This window comes from Wyeomyia smithii, chromosome 2 (assembly GCF_029784165.1).
Source record: "Wyeomyia smithii strain HCP4-BCI-WySm-NY-G18 chromosome 2, ASM2978416v1, whole genome shotgun sequence".
Taxonomy (NCBI): domain Eukaryota; kingdom Metazoa; phylum Arthropoda; class Insecta; order Diptera; family Culicidae; genus Wyeomyia; species Wyeomyia smithii.
The window spans coordinates 57,070,396-57,089,616 of NC_073695.1; the positions used below are offsets into that span (position 1 = coordinate 57,070,396).

Genomic DNA, 19,221 nt, shown 5'->3' on the forward strand with positions numbered 1-19,221 from the left:
TGACAACACCTCAAGCACGTAACAATAAAACACCATTGTACTACTGGTATCTTTGGAAATGTACCACAAGGAACATAATTTTCGATTTTTTCTAGTAACATTAAAACCACGTCAAAAATTAGACGTAAATTCGTCGCACTCTTGGCTTGCTGCGATCCCTCGTTTCAAGTGACACATGTTCGCGTCCACACAAAACAAAACAAACAAAACAAACAAAACACACTGCTTTCAACGGTTAAGATGCAAAACGGTGATACCAAATTAATCTTCAAATCCCGGAAGAAACCGTTTCAAACGACCAGTAAATGAAAAATATTTTTTGTTCACTCAATATCACATTACTAACGAAAATTCAAACCTTAACAATTAAATTGTTGTTGTTCGTTCAGAGTAGCTAATGGTTTTTCATGCCCAAACTGAGCTGCTTTCGAAAAGAACGTCGATGAGTGAGTAAGCAAGAAACCTTTTCACTTTCCAACACAGCTTCCTACATGCATCAATATTACCCGTGAGTGAGATGTTCTTCTATAACTACCCTTGACATAGAAAGACCACTTTGTGTAAGCCCGCATATGAACTGATAGTAAAAACAAACCGTTCTGACCTTCTAGTATTCACTCGGCACAATTTTGCTCACTTTAGACAATCGGGTTGATTTTGTCACCTACCAAGTAGGTATGAGACCAGAACCCGCTAAAATGGAAACGCAGGAGGGCGCATCTCTCTTTATGTCGTTTGGTGAAACAACATTAGGTGTAAAAGCATTACAATGTCACATCGTTGGTTGACCACATCCAATCATGCCAGCTCAGGCTAATTTGGCTTTGGTTCAATTTGTTTGATACATTTTTGAAATTGAGCGAAGTGTACATTAAATTCATGGAAATAGTTATGGTTGTTTTTGTAATTATTTTAAAAATAAACAAGTACATTATAAATTTTCTAATTTCAAGTTTAAAGCAAAAATTTGCATCACAATATTAATTATTATTGTGGTGAATTAATGGCTCATTAGTAGTCACAGGATTTGTATTTGTGTTACTGTACGTTATACAGTAAGCAGCAGTATCACGTCACTCTGGGAGGGTTTCCCGTAGTAGTAGGTGCATTTCTTTCCATGCACGTTACGCGTTTGCTAAATTGAAATCGATCGTGCTAAAGCGTGAAGATCTGCAGTTTGTTATGGCGTTCAGTCAGTTGCTGGTAGACCGCCGGAACAGACGCAAAGTAGAATTCAAAACTTTAGAAACAGGCGCGTGGTTCGCGGTCGGTTGTGACAGCTAGATTTTCTTATTGATTATTTTTTGTATTCAACAAGAGCAGTGAGTTGGAAATAAAAAGCATGAAATGTTTAGTGAAGTGCTCAACGGTGATTTTTATCACCATATTTCAGTGGTTGCTCAGGGTCGAGGCGTTCGAGTTTCGAATACAGTTCAATAGTTAGTACCTAATGGCTAACCATAGTTTGTGCTCTTATTGAAGCCTCACAGAATAGGTGCTAACCATTTTGAAATTTCTGTTTATATTTTTGGTTGTCTTCCCTCTGCCCTTCCGATGCAGTGAGTGAATATTGGCAAATGCCGCCACTGTTTCAGTACGAGAGTTTTGAAGGCTGTCTCCGATCGAATCCGGATGGAGTTTTTTGTGTTGTGAAAAGTGCGGTGAAACCCAATGGGCGTTCGTCGTTGTGGAGAACGATCGAAGTAATGAATGATTAGATTTTTATTATGATGATATAAGAGGGCTTTATACTTATTGATCGTTTTCAGAAATATTCAAAATATCCATACCAGTATCAGCACAGTGTCCTGACGCGTGGCATTTGCTTAGAGCAATGTGAAAAACTTGTGAAGGCACTATCAGATAAACAGAGGGTACAATTTTTGCAACCTAAATTTGATGTGAACTTTAAGGTAAAGTTTTTTTAGTTACTATTCTTAATTTGAAAAAAATTTAATTTTGAAAGTTAGGCCTGAAGAAACCGTTTTTTTTTATGAGATCAAATTGCAATTTACAAAACATCATAGCTCATAAATGAAGAAGTATCAAAAATTATTTGCAAATTTACTATCCAGTTTTCTTAAAAGTGTTCCACAAAAACCTTTAAGGTGCGTTGTCAAGCCATTGGAGGTCAAATTCAGGGATAGTGTGTATTTAAGTTTTTTTTTTTTCAAACATTCAAATCCTATTTGAAAGGTCTGCATTCGAGATTATTTTTAGATTTCAACAACTTTGGTTAAAAAAAAGTATTTTATTTTGAATGATTTTGAGTATTATCAAAAGTACCCGGTGTTTTGAGCGTTTTTCTACTAACGAAGGTATTTTCTGTCAGTCAACAAAGAAGTAATCGCGGACGGTCAATCATGCTCATGCTCATGCTCGACGAAGGGGATTTTTGTCAATTCTGAGAATTTTTCTAATATTTCAAAACTCTTCAAGCATTTTTCGGGGTTTTGAACTCCACTAATAAATATTGTTGGCAATTATCTGAGCTTAATAATTGACTTCTTTTTTTTCTTTTTCAATATATAGAACAAACGAACGATAATTTAAAAAAAAAAATAGCTTCCTGCACTTCGACGGGCTTTACGAAATCTTCCTAAATCTTTCAAATTTAACAAACGGTTATATTTTCTCATTATAGTGTCGCCTATGTATCTCATTACTTTGTTTATTAGTTAATAATAATATGACAAAAATATTGCGTGCTCTTGGCAAAAAATCTGAAAAACTAAGGATAGAATTATTTCGTTTTGCATATAGTGGAAAAAAAATCATTGTATTTTTTTATTTCTTGACCAGAACTGAAAACTCTGCTGGCAAAAAATAGAAGTTTGGTATTTTATTTTATAAAAATAAAGAATATTAACTAAAACGAAAACTAGTGAATTTATATTTAAGACCTGAATGCGCCAGAAAGTGGTCTATGAATCGTTTTCAACGGAAAACAACTATGGACATAAAAAGTTTTTGTTGGAAATCTTTTTCAGTGCGGGATCTCAACTCCGTTCTTTTCAAAAAGTTCAGATAATTTATTAAAAGTTATTCCTTAATAGTTTTTCTTTGACTCTTGTCATTATTTAGATATATCGATTTATGAAAAAAAAAAGTTTCGTTCAGTCCCTTTCAAATGTTACTCTAGATAAATTTTAGAAAAATAAGTAGGTATAAAGGTTACTTAGTTTACCATCCCCAAAGTTTCATTGAATTTTGAGAAGGCGCTACCAATATTTGGTTGAGTAGGCGCAAAATCCGTCTGCTGCTATATTGTTAAATTTTTTTATCTATCTATCTATTTCATTCAAATTGGAGAGCAGTTAAAAAAATTAAAATCATGCCAAAATTTAGAGTTTAGAAAAGAGAAATCGTTGTTGTATCTGAATAAAAATAAAAATTTTGAATCTTATAATTTTTTTTTTTTTTTTTAATTTCATGAGTCATAGCATGAGCTTGCAAAGTTATTGAGTGTAAAAATAAAACATAACATTGTATAACTTGATCGATTATAAACTCTAGAAGAGAGGTAGCTTTGGTCTTTCCGGTCATAATGTGTTGTTGTTAAACAAGGAAATAATAAAATTTTACCCCACAGCATGTTGCACGTTCTTCCTATGATGAATTTAAAAGTTGATATCGATCATTGGGTTCTTTTCACTGAAACGACCGTGAAAGAGACGGAATTTCAGTGTTGATGACGATTATTAGATTGAATGAGCAGTTTAAATTGGTTCTTGTTGCATCTATTAGAGCCAGAACGGTTTGTGAGGAGGTCGATGGCCACCTAAAATTGAAAATAAAATTTTCTATCAATTAAATTTTTATATTATATTATGTTTCCTGATACACTAAAGTAGCATTTTAGGTAGAGGATACGTGCTGGTAAAATAAAACAGTGTAAATTCTAGAATCCACGTAAAAAATCGCTTAAATTCCGGGATCCGCGTAAAAAAAACGCGGAAATTCCGGAATCCACGTTAAAAAACGCGTAAATACTGGAATCCGCCTAAAAAGAGTCGCGTGTAGTTGTATACTATTGAAGTGTAAAAATCCAAATTTTTAGAACAACACGACAAAATTCGAATTTCTATGATTTTTCAAAGTGTACTAAGTCAGTGTTTTTAGCGTTTTTCGTGAAAAAAAAACAATACTAAATTTGCTGGAGCCCGAAGGGTAGCTTGAATCTTGATGACGTGTAAGGAAATATGTCCCAATATGATTATTCACACTTTTTTGAAGTGTAACTCATCTATATTCCGATGTTTAAAGCAGTGTCAAAAACTAATCATTACACTGGGGTCTTTTTACGCGGCTGTTTTACGCGATTTTTTACAATAACGCGGATTTTTTTTCACGCGTATTTTTTAAATAACGCGGATTTTTTTTATGCGATTTGGAAGATTATTTTTACGCGGTATCAAATAAGTTTAGTATAAGTAAATCTAATAAAGTAAAATATCAATCGTATGGTTCATGACAATAAGATTTTTTGTTTTATCAATCTAAATAATGCATATTTTTAATAGATTTGCTGTTCTTATCAAATAATAGATAATTTTAGTTGAATCGGGAAAAAGGAACAAAAATACATTAATAATTGTATAACGATACAGGTCAGGGTCGTTGCGATTAACTTCCGATTAAGGAACGAAAGCTTAAAAATATGGCAGAATTATTATAAAAAGGTATTGTCTTGTTCTTCAATGAATTTCCTTTTAAGAAGCACTATAAACTCATTTTGTGTATTTTGTTACCATTTTAATATCATTTTTCAAGTTTATATTTACTCACGTGCTATTATTTTTAATCGAATCTTTTTATTGAATGAAGTTTTTTTGTACGCGATTTTTTCAAATTATGCGGTTTTTTTTACACGCAGATTTTTTCAACGCGGTACAACCAACCGCGTAAAAAAAGACCCCAGTGTATTTATGTTTTGGAGCACCAGCACTGAGTGCCAAAACCATGTTTTAGGTGTATCATACTATTTACACGTAAAAATAATCGTGACAAGATTTAAGAATACAGTTTTGGCGAAAATAATAAATACACTTGCAGTTTTGATTAATTTTCCGTATTTGCGCACTGATTTTAGTTGTTATATGTTGTTATGTTATGTCATTACGATCTGCAGACACTCTTTTTAAAAGAGGAACGCAGAAATAACTGGATTTTTTTTTGTGTCGGTGAGTCCGAAAGTTTTTGGCGTGAGTTAGTGTTTTGAAGGTGGCGAAAAAAATAAATACACTATTGAAATATATTTATTTCTCTACATATCGTTAGCAAAGTGACCTTTTACGTTACAAATCTCATTTTTAATATTCCGTGGCAAAAACATTAAAATGATTCACCAAATCACATGTAAATCTTTTTGATGTTTATTAGGCGTCTTAAACGTAATTTTCTATCAGGAATGTTAATTTTCGAGGGTCAAAACACTGGAATTTCAAGCTCTTTGAGGCACCCCTAAATCATATCTCATTAAGCTGAAATTTTGCACAGGTTTTTATTTTGGGCAAATAAAGAAAATGTACATAGTCGGTTCTTTAAATTAAACTTTTCGCATTACCACCCTAGAATACAGGGTGTTCAATATGATCGAATACACTTTAAAAATGTGCTAAAAATATGAAAATACAATTTTTAGCAGTGATTATTGAGAACCTTTAGGACATATTAGCTAGAAGCACACCCCGTTTGAGCTGTGTGGCGAGCTTGTGACATTTTTAAGAAATCGCACGTGGCACATACCTGGTCCATCAGGATCCTTGCTCAAATCTTGGAAAAAAGCTTTTTGGTCCATAGTGCGCACTTTATATTCGCTCTGGTTGGCCAGCATGTAGGCCATACATAAAAATCCAGAGAACTAAGGTCTGGGAAGCTGGAAGGCCACAAAGTCTTAACGAAAAAAATAATAAAATTTTCCCGACACCACGCTTGGACGAAATTTTCTATTTGGACCGGTGCACCGAGGTCCCGAAGTGCCGACGCCAAAAACTTTCTCAGAACATCGGACTTATAGTACGCGGCGTTGTTTTTTCACGTTTTTTCTCGATAAACACTAGTAAGAGCTTCCCACGCCTGGATACGGGTTCCCAAACCATCACCGACGCGGCGCTCTGAAAAAGCGGGATGTTTATTCAAGAAAAAAAAAATCGCGATAATTTTTTTTGCAGTGTATATTTATTCGGAAAGTCAAAATTATTATCTACCGCTTTGTCGAAGCCGTCACACCGATCAAAAAAATCGATTACGCAAGCCTTTCTTAAAAATGACCCATTATGGACAAGGTGTTTGATTTTTGAAACAGTACTTTAGAATTTTTTTACGCTTAACTGAGATGAGATAAACATTCTCCTTTTTCAGTACATGATAGCTGAGAATGTTAGGTACAAAAAATCCTACTGGGCACCCCTCCGTTCCCATTCCGAAAAGAGGTGAGCGTTTCGCGAAAATGTGTTCAAAAACACAATTTTTCAATAATTGTTTTAAAGTAGGAAAAACAATTCATCAATGTTCAACGAGCAAATGTTTTTCCCGCTTGGGCCCACTGTAGTGTAAAACGACCAGTAATAAACATGGTTGTGGAAGGTCGAAAAAAAATTCTTCATTTATTTCTTGATTAGAACCATACAAGCCCGGGTCATGAAAATCACGTTGGAGCTAAATCAGGATCTAGGTCCGGTCCACAATAAATTAAAAAAAAAACTAATAGCACAAAATGTCATCTCTAGTTCATAGAAACATCTATGAAAAGGTTCAACCGGATCAGAAATGGTCGATTTAAATTGTTGCCTGTTTTTTTGTGGAATTGCACAGTTACGAATCCTTAAATGTTTGAATTTTTTAGCTTTGTAACCCATTCAACTCATAACACAGTAATGTAATGTATCATGACCGGACCAATTTAGTCGATTGAACCTTGATTTTCATGTCACATTTTCAGTGGTGGGCACCGCTAACCGAAAATTTAGCGACGCTAATTGCTGAGCCGCTAACCGGAAAATTTAGCTTGATAATCGCTAAACGCTAAACGCTAAACCCACATTAGCGGAACTTTCGCTAATCGCTAATCGCTAACCTATTAATAAGTATCGCTATATTTATTGCTCATGTTTTGTAAGATCTGGATCACTTTGATCTTTTGTGGTGAAACAAACGAAAGCAATTACTTTTCAGAGCTATTTACAATAGGAGGTTCACAAAACGCTGTTCATACTTGATTTTGTAAAAACAAGGAGTAACAAAAGTTATTCAGCTTGCATTAAAAATAGATGCTTTCAGTAATAAAAATTTATTTATTATCTGAATCGAAAAAGTAGAACCAAAGTCATCATAATTTCAAGCGCATTGCAATTTACAAAAGTTCTTAGTGTGTTGAAAATCCAATCTAGACCTTGAGCTTGTTCTTCAAAATGGCTCCTGTGGCTTGTACGATAACTGGAACTCCATTCTAGGGTAAAAAGACTGACTTGCACTTGTGTCGTAAACAGAGGAACTCTAAACTAGTGCACCTGTATATTAGAGAAATGACAAGACACTCACCGTTAAGGAAACTGTCAACATCAAAACAAGCGAACTGTATAATTTTGCATTGCTTTTATCCGTTTTGATGTTGACAGTTCACAGTGGTTTAAAAGTCGATTTTAACGCGCTAAATTGATAACTCCACGTACGTTGGATATACAATTATGACGTCTTCAGCAAAAATGGTGGGTAATACCTCCTGCATCTTTTGGTGCTATGAGATTTGTGATTAATCTCCCCAAAAGTGAGATGAAAAATTTATTTTTTTGCTCCATCGAGATACAGAGTTGGTGTCTTCAGTAAAGTTATAGGTATAACCAATACGACCAACTTTGCCGAAGACAAAAAATTCGTATCTGTTACTCAAATTGACTTAGAGAGTTTTTATTGAAAATAGACTTGTCAAAACATATTTTTCAATGAAACATATTTTTTTCTATTTTCTAGGCCTTCACTATGTTCTACAAAGTTGTTAGTAGCATCAATATACACAACTGTCTGGAAAGTACTATATTCGTATTGCTTAAAAAACTATGAGTTATGGGCTATTTTTTATTTTTTTTCGCCATATTTCAAATTACTGTATCTTTCTTAGGGGCAGGTAGATGCAGATTCGGTAGTAAGCATATGAAAGTATAACAATAGAACTTTCAAACGCTGGTGGTTTTGCCAGTCCACGACTTTCTGCTGATGAGTTGTGTTCATAACAAAAAACCTCGTTTTTACCCTCTTTAATGATTTAACCAGGTAAAATACTAATATTGTAAACCAAGATACCACGCAATAAGTCCGTATCTATGGTGACCATCCTAGCAAGTGTGGTTCAAGTATTTCAGAACATGTAAATTGCATATGCTTGTTTTTGGTTCACCTCGAAGGTTCTCAATGGGGAGATTAATCACAAATCTCATAGCACCAAAAGATGCAGGAGGTATTACCCACCATTTTTGCTGAGGACGTCATAATTGTATATTCAACGTACGTGGAGTTATCAATTTAGCGCGTCAAAATCGACTTTTAAGCCACTGTGCAGTTGCCTTAACGGTAAGTGTCTCTGCGTCTGTCTGGTGTATAGGCTCCCTACTCTAAGCAATTCAGACAATTCAACGTTGTTGAAACAAACGTTCCAAAAGTAACTTTCGCAGTAAAGTATGTTCATTTTTCGAAGCAATTTACGTACGCCATCAGCAATTCACAGGTTTTCTAAATAGTTCTTTGTCGCTTCTCTACAAAATTTAGCGAATTAGCGATTAGCGTTTCGAAGGCCAAAATTTTAGCGACGCTAACAGTTTCGCTTACCAGCTCAAAAGTTAGCGAAATCGCTAAACCGCTAACTGAATATTAGCGTCGCTAATTAGCGATTAGCGAATTAGCGGAATGGTGCCCACCACTGCACATTTTCACTATTAACATTTTATGTATTTAATGTACCGTCATGCGAGGCTTATTTCGACATTTTTCCAAGCTTCCCAACTTCAGGTAATTATAACTCCCATTATAATTGTTGGAACTCAATGATTTTTACTTATATTTCATGCGGATATGTATGCAACAGTCACGAATTATTTTATTTGAATTTGTTGAGAAATAAAAAAAAAAAGTTGTTTATTGCTTCCAACTGGGGTTACTTTCGACAATTCAAGAAATTGACAGGACTCTATACAAAAATACGGTTTTTAACTAAATTATATGTATTTTTATATGTTGGTATAATATTAAATCCTATTTTATGTAAATTATTTAGTTTACATTGGTGTCAGTCGGAAAGCTTGTTAGTCTGCTAGTCTGCCGACTGCATTTGGGCTGTCTTGCCGCGGCCGCGATGGACATGTCTCCGGTTTTGACTTTGTTGAGACATTCCCGTGAATGTTCTTTCACAAAGATGGCCCTTGAATGCCTGCCTGAAACTTATATACCTAGTATATTTCCGGAAATAATTGGCCTTTTGGTAAGTTTGTACCATACAAACACAAACGAAACCTTGCAAAATGGCTGACAAAAAGATCGCCGCATCTAATATTTTTGCAAGAATAACAATTTTTTACTCGAATCTAATAAAACTGATAGGTAAATATGAAGAATAAATAGTTTTTTGATGAAGTTATCGGCTCATTGAAATTCATGGTCAGCAAGAACATTGAATTTGGAATAGAAGTTTTAGCAACTATAATTTATTTCCGCACGCCTATTGAAGGTGTTCTGACAAGCACGAAAAAGTGATTTTTTAGAACGGTTTATGCAATATGGGTAAATCTATATGTATGTTCAAGTTCAAATTTGAAAATTTTTCATTGCCATGTTCAGTTGTAATGTGGCAAAAAAGTTTGTAATTTTCAACGCGCCATGATATTACTGCCAAATCAATAATTTATTTAGAAAATAAAAAAAAAATCTGAATTTTCGTTAAGTTCGGGTTTGCTGGATTATGAAAAATTCTACTAAACTTTGTGTTCAGCATGGTCAATATTCACTACTAAACTGCCAAAATCATTAGTAGCATTGAAAATCACGGTCTTTTATTACCGTTTAAATGGCTACTATTTTTTTGTCGAAGGTTTTATATTAATCCCTCATAAGACGGCTCCGATTAAAATTCTTGTGCAAGACTAATAAGATATTTTCAGTATCTCAATAAGTTGGCATTTACTTATTGCATTCTCAGAGAAGAATACTTCAATAAAACTTGTTTGAAATTTTCAAAACAAACCCCGTTTGTTAGCTGTTTGTTCACAGTCAAGCACCATTTTTGTGGTCATCGCTGTTGGACTGTTCGCAAAATACATTGTTTTATCAACATGTAGTAGACAATGTATAAGTTTAAGATGTAGTTTTGCCAGAAAAATCATAAAACTGAAATGTCCAAAGTAGCCCCGCATGTCAAAAGAGGCCCCGCACGATGGTAACCATATAACGAACACGCTTTCTTAAACAGTGTATCTAGTTTACACGAACAATAATTTAAAATTAATCCGACGTGAATTTTATTTGTCAGTTATATAGTTTTTGATTGATCATAGAATTTGTATTATGCTCGGACAGGGGTGAAACATGTTTGGAGCACAAAATTCAAGTATTTTTTCAGATGGACAATAGTTGCCTAAAAATATTTTTAACATTTCAAAATGAGCACTTTTGGAAACAAAAGTTTTTCTGACAAAACCTTTTCAGAGAACAAGTAAAGTCCTAGAAATAAGCTAGTCCATATATAATACAAAACAGGCTTTCGCATTTCATCAATAACTGCAATTTCCCGCAAAAAGTTCATCAAATGTAAGGGCAAATTGTGCTCAAAAATAGATCATTTGTTTAAGTTTTTACCAATACTATTACTTCCTAATAAAACTGTTATAATGAAACTTTCAGAACATCATTAGGGGAAGTTGTTTGATGATCACGATAATTATTTGAAGTAATTTTTCGTTGAATTGAAAAGCAATCTCGTATAAGGAAAATTTGTCTGATCATGGTACATTTTCGAACTTTTATTTACGGGCTAATTGTGATAATTTCCAAGATTCCAGCATTAGAACAAATGCTTTGACTGAAACAACTTGCTTGAATAATTCCCAGCCAAACTCAGATGTCCATCGCCGTTTTTGAAGGGCTGCATGTTCTTGGAGGTACCCAAACTATTACCCACAATTTTGAGATTAGTTTGTTGTCGTAGAAACCGAATAACATATCTACCGACATAATTTAATTTAGCATTATTTTTTGCTATCCGCATCGAACGAAATGAAAGATCTAGGCTCTCGGAGTCGTTGACATTGTCCGCAATATTACGCATCATTTTTGACACCAATGAACTATGGAAAATTATTAAACAGGCTGAGTTCGGCATCCGCACCAGCCTCTTTCGATGTCGCAGTTGAATGAAACCAAACTCGTTTCCTCATTCCCAAGCAGTTATGACGTTCTGCAAACGAATTATGCATGAATCTGAATGAAGCTCGAAGTTTGATACTTATAGTATACTAGTTTGAATAATATGATAATCAGTAACGGCTGGCGGCAAAGTGCGTTATGAATCAGTTCAATATTCGAAAGCATGGCAGTTTTTATTAATCTGATCAATTGAAATTTAATAGGATGTTATTCTTTTAGTTCATTATCAACGACTGGTTGTTACCCAACATCGAACATTATAGGCAGCACTATGCTGCGACGGTGAACATCTGTCAGAACTATCGGATGAATCACGAATACAACCTCAGCGCATACACAGAGATAGAACACTGCACCACCAACAATACTTTAAATAGAAAATATGGTCTGTTATTCTTTATTTTCGTATTCTCCGGCTCAAACTATAATTTAACCAATTCTCCTGCAGATTATTTAGACATTTGTTTCTATGCGGTTATTGCCCTGCTGCTAATACTCACCACTGCATCTACTGTCTATGATACAACACTATCGAATGATCTCAATCACTACCGAACACCATTGAAAAATCGAGGTGTGTATCGTTATAACCGTTTTGAAGTTTGTATGATCATCAAATTTCGCTTCAATTTTTCAGCAAGTAACATTCTAACAGCATTTTCCCTAAGAAGAAACATTAATCGTCTAACCATGAAGTTGAAGTCCGACCAACTGCAACAAGATTTGCGCTTCCTGGAGGCCATCCGGGTCTACGTTATGACTGCCATCACTTTTAGCCACGTCGTTATAGGACTGGGAATGACCACCAGTCAAAACCCGGAAGCAATGGAAAAGGTAAGAAAATTTTTTGTATTCGGTGAATTATCTAATGCCTTTTTTACTCATTTCCAGTTACTTTCGAAACCAGGAGTTCAAATGTTCCTGTCGGTCGTACCATTCGAGGTGGATGTATTTTTCGCCATTAGTGGACTCCTGTTGTCGGTGCACTTTCTCAAATACATCGACGGTAAGCGGTTCGGTTTTAGACCACTCTGGACGGGTCTGGTTAATCGATACCTACGATCAGTGCCGGTGTACGCACTGGTGATGCTGTTCAGCACCTCGGTCTACGATCGGCTGCAAGTCAGCCCATCGGCGTACAAAATCATGCCTATGGTCCGGACGATATGTCGGGAAAAATGGTGGCACAACTTTCTGTTCATCAATAATTACTTCCAGCCAGAGGAGCAGGTGAGTAAGTCAGAATTGGAGCCGGGGCTTACTTAACTGTAGAACACGTAGTAAAGCGTGGCACAACGAAGGAGATATTTGTAGAGTCTTGGAATTCCGAGAGGTGCACGACTCAACCTTAGATTGCAAAGCAGACAGGAAATGATGCCCCATTTCTGTAAACGATTTGTTTCATGTTAGAAACAATCCTCACAAATTTTTCAATTAAGAACGATCGTATTAAATGCATATTAGGCATAGATTTTCTTTAATTCTCTACTGCATTTTGAATGGATTCATTTATACTTGCAATATCTGGTTTGCGGACTAGAGATTGTTTTCGAAATTGTCAACCAATTCCAATCCGTTCATTTTTTGTGGTTTTTTATTATCCAAATTAAATTTGTATTGAATTATTGGTGGAATATGCAGACATTTTATTTTAAATCGCAACACAGCCGAAGTTTTTTTGCAACAAACTTAACACCGTTTTTTCCGGCGTCGTTAAACCAGTCCACGGTTCTACGCATCATTTTTGACACTATGACACTGGGAAATGTTATTGAATAATAACTTAGATGTAGTCGTTCTTTCGGTGTCGCAGTGGAATGAAACTAAAATTATTTTCCTGCCTTACTACGTCAGAAACTATGATTCGCGCACAATCTTTTGTAGGGTGTGGGACTACTTCAACAGGGATTTTCTCCGGCAGGTTTTTGCTTCAGAATGCTGCGGACAACTGGCCGAAATAGTCTCGTACCCTACTACTTTTGTGTTCAATGATTTTAGACTAGGTGCTTTAACGCAAAAAAGCCGGAACCACGTGACGTCTGGAACCTCTGGATATTTGAACTCAATCCTAAGATAACTTAATAGCAAATCGATTTCTTAAAGCAGGTTTGGGAGGTTTGTCTGTAAGTTAAGTGTTTCATTGTATAATATGTTATCAAGTAATAATTTGGTGTGGTCGAATATAAGCATTTTAAACAAATTAGAGAACAAGTCCAGGCCAAATGATCTGAAAATACTCAAAAATTTGATCTACCATTTTTGATTTTAATGAAACTTTGCACTCGTATTTGACAACAGTGCCTGCAGATGAAAATATTTGTTAGATTCATGAGTAAGTTTTCAGAAGAGTGTAAGCATTTTGGCATCGGCATATTCAAAGCATCGTAACTTATAAATATTTGGTTGTATAGAAAAACAGTCTGAAAATGAGCTGTAGTGAACTAATAATTTCTTGTTAAGAATATACATCTTAAAAACTAAAAAACATCTAAGTATTGAATATAACTTCACAAAAAAGATAAAATTAATCCTTTTCCAGTTTTTAAAAAAAAAATTTAAAGCTATGAAAAACTCGGTACAAAGTCTAGCATAGAGGAATAAAAAACAAATTTCTTCCTAAAGATTATGTTTTGGATTATTGTTTCAATTGCGACAATTAAAATTAGTTGACACTTGACATTCTTCTAAAACTTTTGGTAAAATCTTCAGGATGGAGGAATGTCAGACAAATTTCCACCCGAAAGTTAAGTTTTTAAGATTACATTGGTCGACAAAAGCAAAAAAAACTTAGATTAAACTTTTTAACCATTCCTGTGAAATTTGCTGTCTCTAGCCAGTAAATGCGTCAACTTGCAATGAAGTATCGCATAGTTATTACTTGCCGGGTTCGTCCCTTCAACGTCATGTTTACGAGAAAACTCATTTAGGTCTTTGTAAAAATGTTGGTTGTGTGGTGCACAACCAACCAATGATATTTTCAACTTCAACTTTAAAAATAGTAATCAAATTCCAATGATGAATCATGATTTTATTAGTTATTTTAATTCTTAAAGATCCCGGGAACCTACTTTTTGAATGCATTCGTTTTCAAGTTATTTTAAAATTAAATTTGGAAAATTAGAGTTTGTTATGAAAATACACCTTTTTTGTAAGATTTTCGTGGATCTCCAGCATCAAGTTGAATCAGATTCAGAGAAATATATGATCAAAATTCAACAAACAAAGGTTGTATGGATTGGTGGCATAGGACTAAGTTTCTAAGTATAATATTGACTTTGACAAAGGGGTAGTCGTAGGTTCGAATTTGAATCCTTTCTTTATGATATATTTTACAACACCCAAATGAGCTCAATTAACAATTTTGGATGGTACCTAATCTAACCTAACCTAACCAAATTTCACAAAATGTATTAAGAAACCAAAAATCATTTTATTTTCTCAAAAGCTCAGATCTTAATTTCTCAACTCCGCCAAAATGAAGAGGTTCTGAACAAGTCAAACACTTATCTCAATCTTACCCTGAAAAAAAAAATGATTTCGAAGCCGTGGAGGTTGGTTTACTATATAGTAACAAAATAGATTATGTCAAATAAAATTATAAATAAATTCCGAAAAAACAATCGTAGTAATGTTTTCAACTCGACATTGTTTTTTTCACTATTGGGGCAAATCATTCACAGGGAATAAAAACTTCCAAGGAAAAGAACGTAGTCCTCAAACTAACGTATTTTGTAGTTAGGAAAAATTGAAATGAGCTAATTAACTTTTAGTTAACTTTTAGTTATTGTAATGAAGGGAATTCTAATGAAAGAGACAGTTGATATTTTAGAAAACATTCACGCTTCTGCTAACTCTTCTTATGGAAACGTGTGATACTTTATATCTTGTTTCAATAATTTTAATCAACCTAGATTCGGAATAATAAATCTGAATTACAGCACTTTTTCGTTTTTATTATGGTCTAAAAATGTTTCGCTGTGAATTTTGCAAAATGATAAAAATCTTTTTTTTTTGTTTTGGTTACAGTTTAAGGTAATGATATTTTGAGTGGAAAAATGCTCTTTCATAGCTCAATGGATTATAGGTTCAAGATTCAAATGAATAAACAAAAAAGTTAGTTTTCGATATTCTTCTCCATAGCATTTTTGCATAGTTTTTTTAAGGCAATTATATATGCAATATTAGTTTGCTTTTATTCTGCCAATTCTAGCTTGGTTAAAAGTGACTAATGTTTGTTCATGTGAAGCTGTGTACCCAACCAAACGATTATAACAAATGGGTAACACAGATATATCTGAACTTGATAGAAATAACAAAGCCTGTGATATTCTTGATATGCCAAAATAATAAAAAGCACAGAATTCTATCAAATTCTGTTTTCACACACTTGTTTTTTTTTAGCATATTTATAACAAAATTTTAACATTCTAGCTAAGTGTTGAGAAGTCACCATTTGTGATTCGACACACATACTCATAATTTACTAATATTTATTATAAATTTTATTTTATACTGAAGCTACTAACAATCCCCACTTATTAAAAAAAATAACATCAAAATTACTTCTGATCTTTTTCTGCCAAAACTTGCTATAATTTGTAATAATCAGTAAGTAATTTTGATGGGAATTCTGGTATTTTAGCTATTAACGAGACCAAGTTTAGAACACAGTTTAGAGTTGATACAATAAGTTCGTAAAAAAATATCAAGATTTGTTTGTAATGCTGATACTTTGTAATCCTGACTATGTTTGTAATCCTGATACTTTTGACTGATCGGGGAACCACTAGATTTTATTTTTTTTCCACAAAATTAAAATATAGATAAATTGTAGTAACACTTGGTTGCCTTATCCAGAAAAAAAAATGAGCAAATAAATTGAACTCATAAAATTATACACATGCGATAAGGGCACAAGGCACATTAGAATTAAGTTTACAATGCACTTTCTACAGCTGAAACTACATTATTCTTGATTTAGAATTCTTATGTAGAAGTGTGATAAAATCGAAAATCGAAAAGCATGAGAGCGAACTTGGCGTGTAGCGATAAAAACGATTGTTAATAAAATCGTAAAAACACTGTATTTATATTAATTGGTTAGCACCGAGTTTAAGTAAAATGCACGAACAATTCTCGCGCAACTTTACATGAGGTCCTAAGTAACATTGAGAGACTTTCTTTTTTACATTGCCTTCAATTATTAACTAAGTTTAACTATGACGCTGTAGGTAACAAAATAGAGTGAGCGAGAAAAGAAACTTTCATTGTTAGTGTTACAAAAGCATTTTGGAAAAGTTACGCGAGAATTCTTTAATTTTTTTTAGTTTTTCAATGTTTTGTTTGCTCGTTTATTTTTAGTGTTTGATCCACACATGGTATTTGGCAGCCGATTTCCAGCTTTTCATCGTGGGTCTGATACTGATGATGCTGCTTTGGAAGTAATAGTAGTTGAACCGTCATCGTGGATGTTTTGGAATCGATTGTCAAACATAGCATTGCGCAGGATTCTCCCATTGAAAGAGTATTTGGACATGTCTATTACCTTAGAATATGCCCCTAGTGAATGTAGAAGTGCAGAAGGCCGCAGAGTGATTGCTCGCCGGGCTCGTCGCTTCTCGTTGGCATACGGGAAAACTCATTTGAGTGTTTGAGAAAGTTATCTTTGCGTGCACCAAAATTCACAGGAATACTCAAAAAACTATAATCTTTAATTTTTTTGAGCACTAGGGCAAAACCTGTGACTACCAGTGCAATCAATTTATTGAAGCCAACTAATGAGGATCCCCCCCTTAAGTCATCTAGAACGATAATCTGAATTCTGATCGAACGTGTTGTTATTTTATAAATTCTAGCACTTGATGGATCGAACATAAAACACCTTTCAAATAAAATAAGTAAACCAAGACAAGGCGATGGAGGAAACCTCCATTCTAACCTAAGCTGTGTTCGATCGGGTTTCAGTACAGCGATTCGGAGACTTTAAAATGCCTCTAATTGAACGTACGATAGGGGTGAACATTTAATACACCTGATTCACCTGAAACCGAAAATATTTCTTGAGCGTTTTGAATATTCTGTTGCATGTTCGACATTGAATGCAATTTAAGTTTTTATGAAATTTTCCAGGAAAGGATCAATATGATAAACGCTGGTCTTTAACTTTGTTCTCTGGTGCAATTCGAATAATACTTAAAGTTCGCCTTCAAAATCAGTTTTGACCTATTCCAAAGCAATCGACGATGACTCATTATGTCATTAAGCATTTGCAGCCGATGCTTATTGTTCTCTAGTTATTTTCAGATGTCCAAGCATACTTAAACCACTGGTTTACTGCATTCTACTGGTTGGATTCATTCTTCCAATGGTGAATATTTACTACCATTCGATGGACGCCGTAATGCTGCTAACAAATAAGTATTTCAAACATTACATTCGTAACATTTTCTGGAAATTTAATTCGTATTTCGTTTATTGAAGGGGAAATGCCTTTCAACTGTGGTACGATGAATGGTTTACGCGAACCTATCAGGCAACGGAAACGCATTGCTTGAGTTACTTCGCAGGAATGGTAATAGGAATTATCTACCACAAAATGCAGACCAACGATTTGCTGTTAGCAAAATCGAAGGTATGAATACATTTTTCACATCATTTGGATAAAAAAATCTTTTACTTTACCTTTTAGGTTTACAGAACCCTACAATACGTGGTGCTACCATTGATGCTACTGTTTTGTATCCCAGCACCCCTCTTCCAGCAGTACAGTTTTAGCAAACCATCTGTTTGGATGTCCTTCTATGCAGGACTGCATCGGCTGGTGATAACCAGTTTCATTAGTGTAGGGTTTTTGCTGCTAATGTTCGCCGAAAGGGACAGCTTTTTCGGGCGTATAAAACAATCTAATTTGTTGGAGAATGCATTCTACCGAGTTCTGGGCCGGCTGAGTTTTGGGTTCTATCTAATCCACATGAATGTGCTGAAAACTCTCTACGGAAACCATCACGAGGCACTGCGGATATCATTTGGGCTGGTGGTAAGATGTTAAAGATTTTGCAGGGCAGAGCAAGTTTCAAGATTTTATGTTGTATCTCAGGTTTCGGTATTCTGTTCAGTCACACTGATCACCTACACACTGGCGGTGCTGGCGTACATTACGGTGGAAAAACCGTTTGATATCATATTTAAGCAGTTGTTAGGTGGTGGCAGTACAAGACCGGAAGAACGGAAAGGTAAAACTTAAAATTTTATTTAGTTCAACTTGATTGGGCACTCTAAGTGACTGTTCGCTTGCCAACACTTTTGCGTACAACCGTTCAATAGCAGCAGCAATAACTGTTGAGGCCAAGTCGTAGTTACAATTCGAATTGTGATTATTCAGGAGAATGATTCTGATTGGTTCTTATCAGTTGACTATTCAAAAAAAAAATTGTACGAAAAAATGTGTTGAAATGTCACTTTCGTGAAACATGCCTCAGTGCGTTTCTGCTATGCGATAATCTTATTTTTTCACCTCTGCCTCACTCGATCGGGGCGTTATTCACCATTATCTACTTACAGGGGTGCTCGCAGGTGGGACCACACAAGCGCTTAGCAGCAGTCGCGATCCTCTCGATCAGCGACGAACTGACTCAAACACGCCGTAATCGAAACCTGCATCATAAATTTTACAGCTGAGTGGAGTTGAACTGTCGCATCGGATGATATACATAAGTATCACATAGGATGTGACTTGTATATAACGTCGGGAGGAGTTACAATTTTTCAGAATAAACTTAAAGTTTTCGTACTAAGGAAGTGAAAATTGCCTAT

General features: G+C 34.7%; 1 protein-coding gene across 1 annotated transcript; it reads left to right on the top strand.

The window, feature by feature from the left end:
- Nucleotides 1–1,102: 1,102 nt before the first annotated feature.
- Nucleotides 1,103–19,190, top strand: LOC129723140 (nose resistant to fluoxetine protein 6-like). Its single transcript, XM_055677145.1, has 13 exons — nt 1,103–1,439; nt 1,561–1,703; nt 1,770–1,913; nt 11,629–11,794; nt 11,858–11,983; nt 12,047–12,243; nt 12,301–12,639; nt 16,771–16,850; nt 17,713–17,826; nt 17,890–18,040; nt 18,098–18,445; nt 18,506–18,641; nt 18,970–19,190. The coding sequence occupies exons 1-13, from the start codon at nt 1,343–1,345 to the stop codon at nt 19,053–19,055; spliced, it is 2,127 nt and encodes a 708-aa protein (XP_055533120.1). The 5' UTR covers nt 1,103–1,342; the 3' UTR covers nt 19,056–19,190.
- The last annotated feature ends 31 nt before the right edge of the window (nt 19,191–19,221 follow it).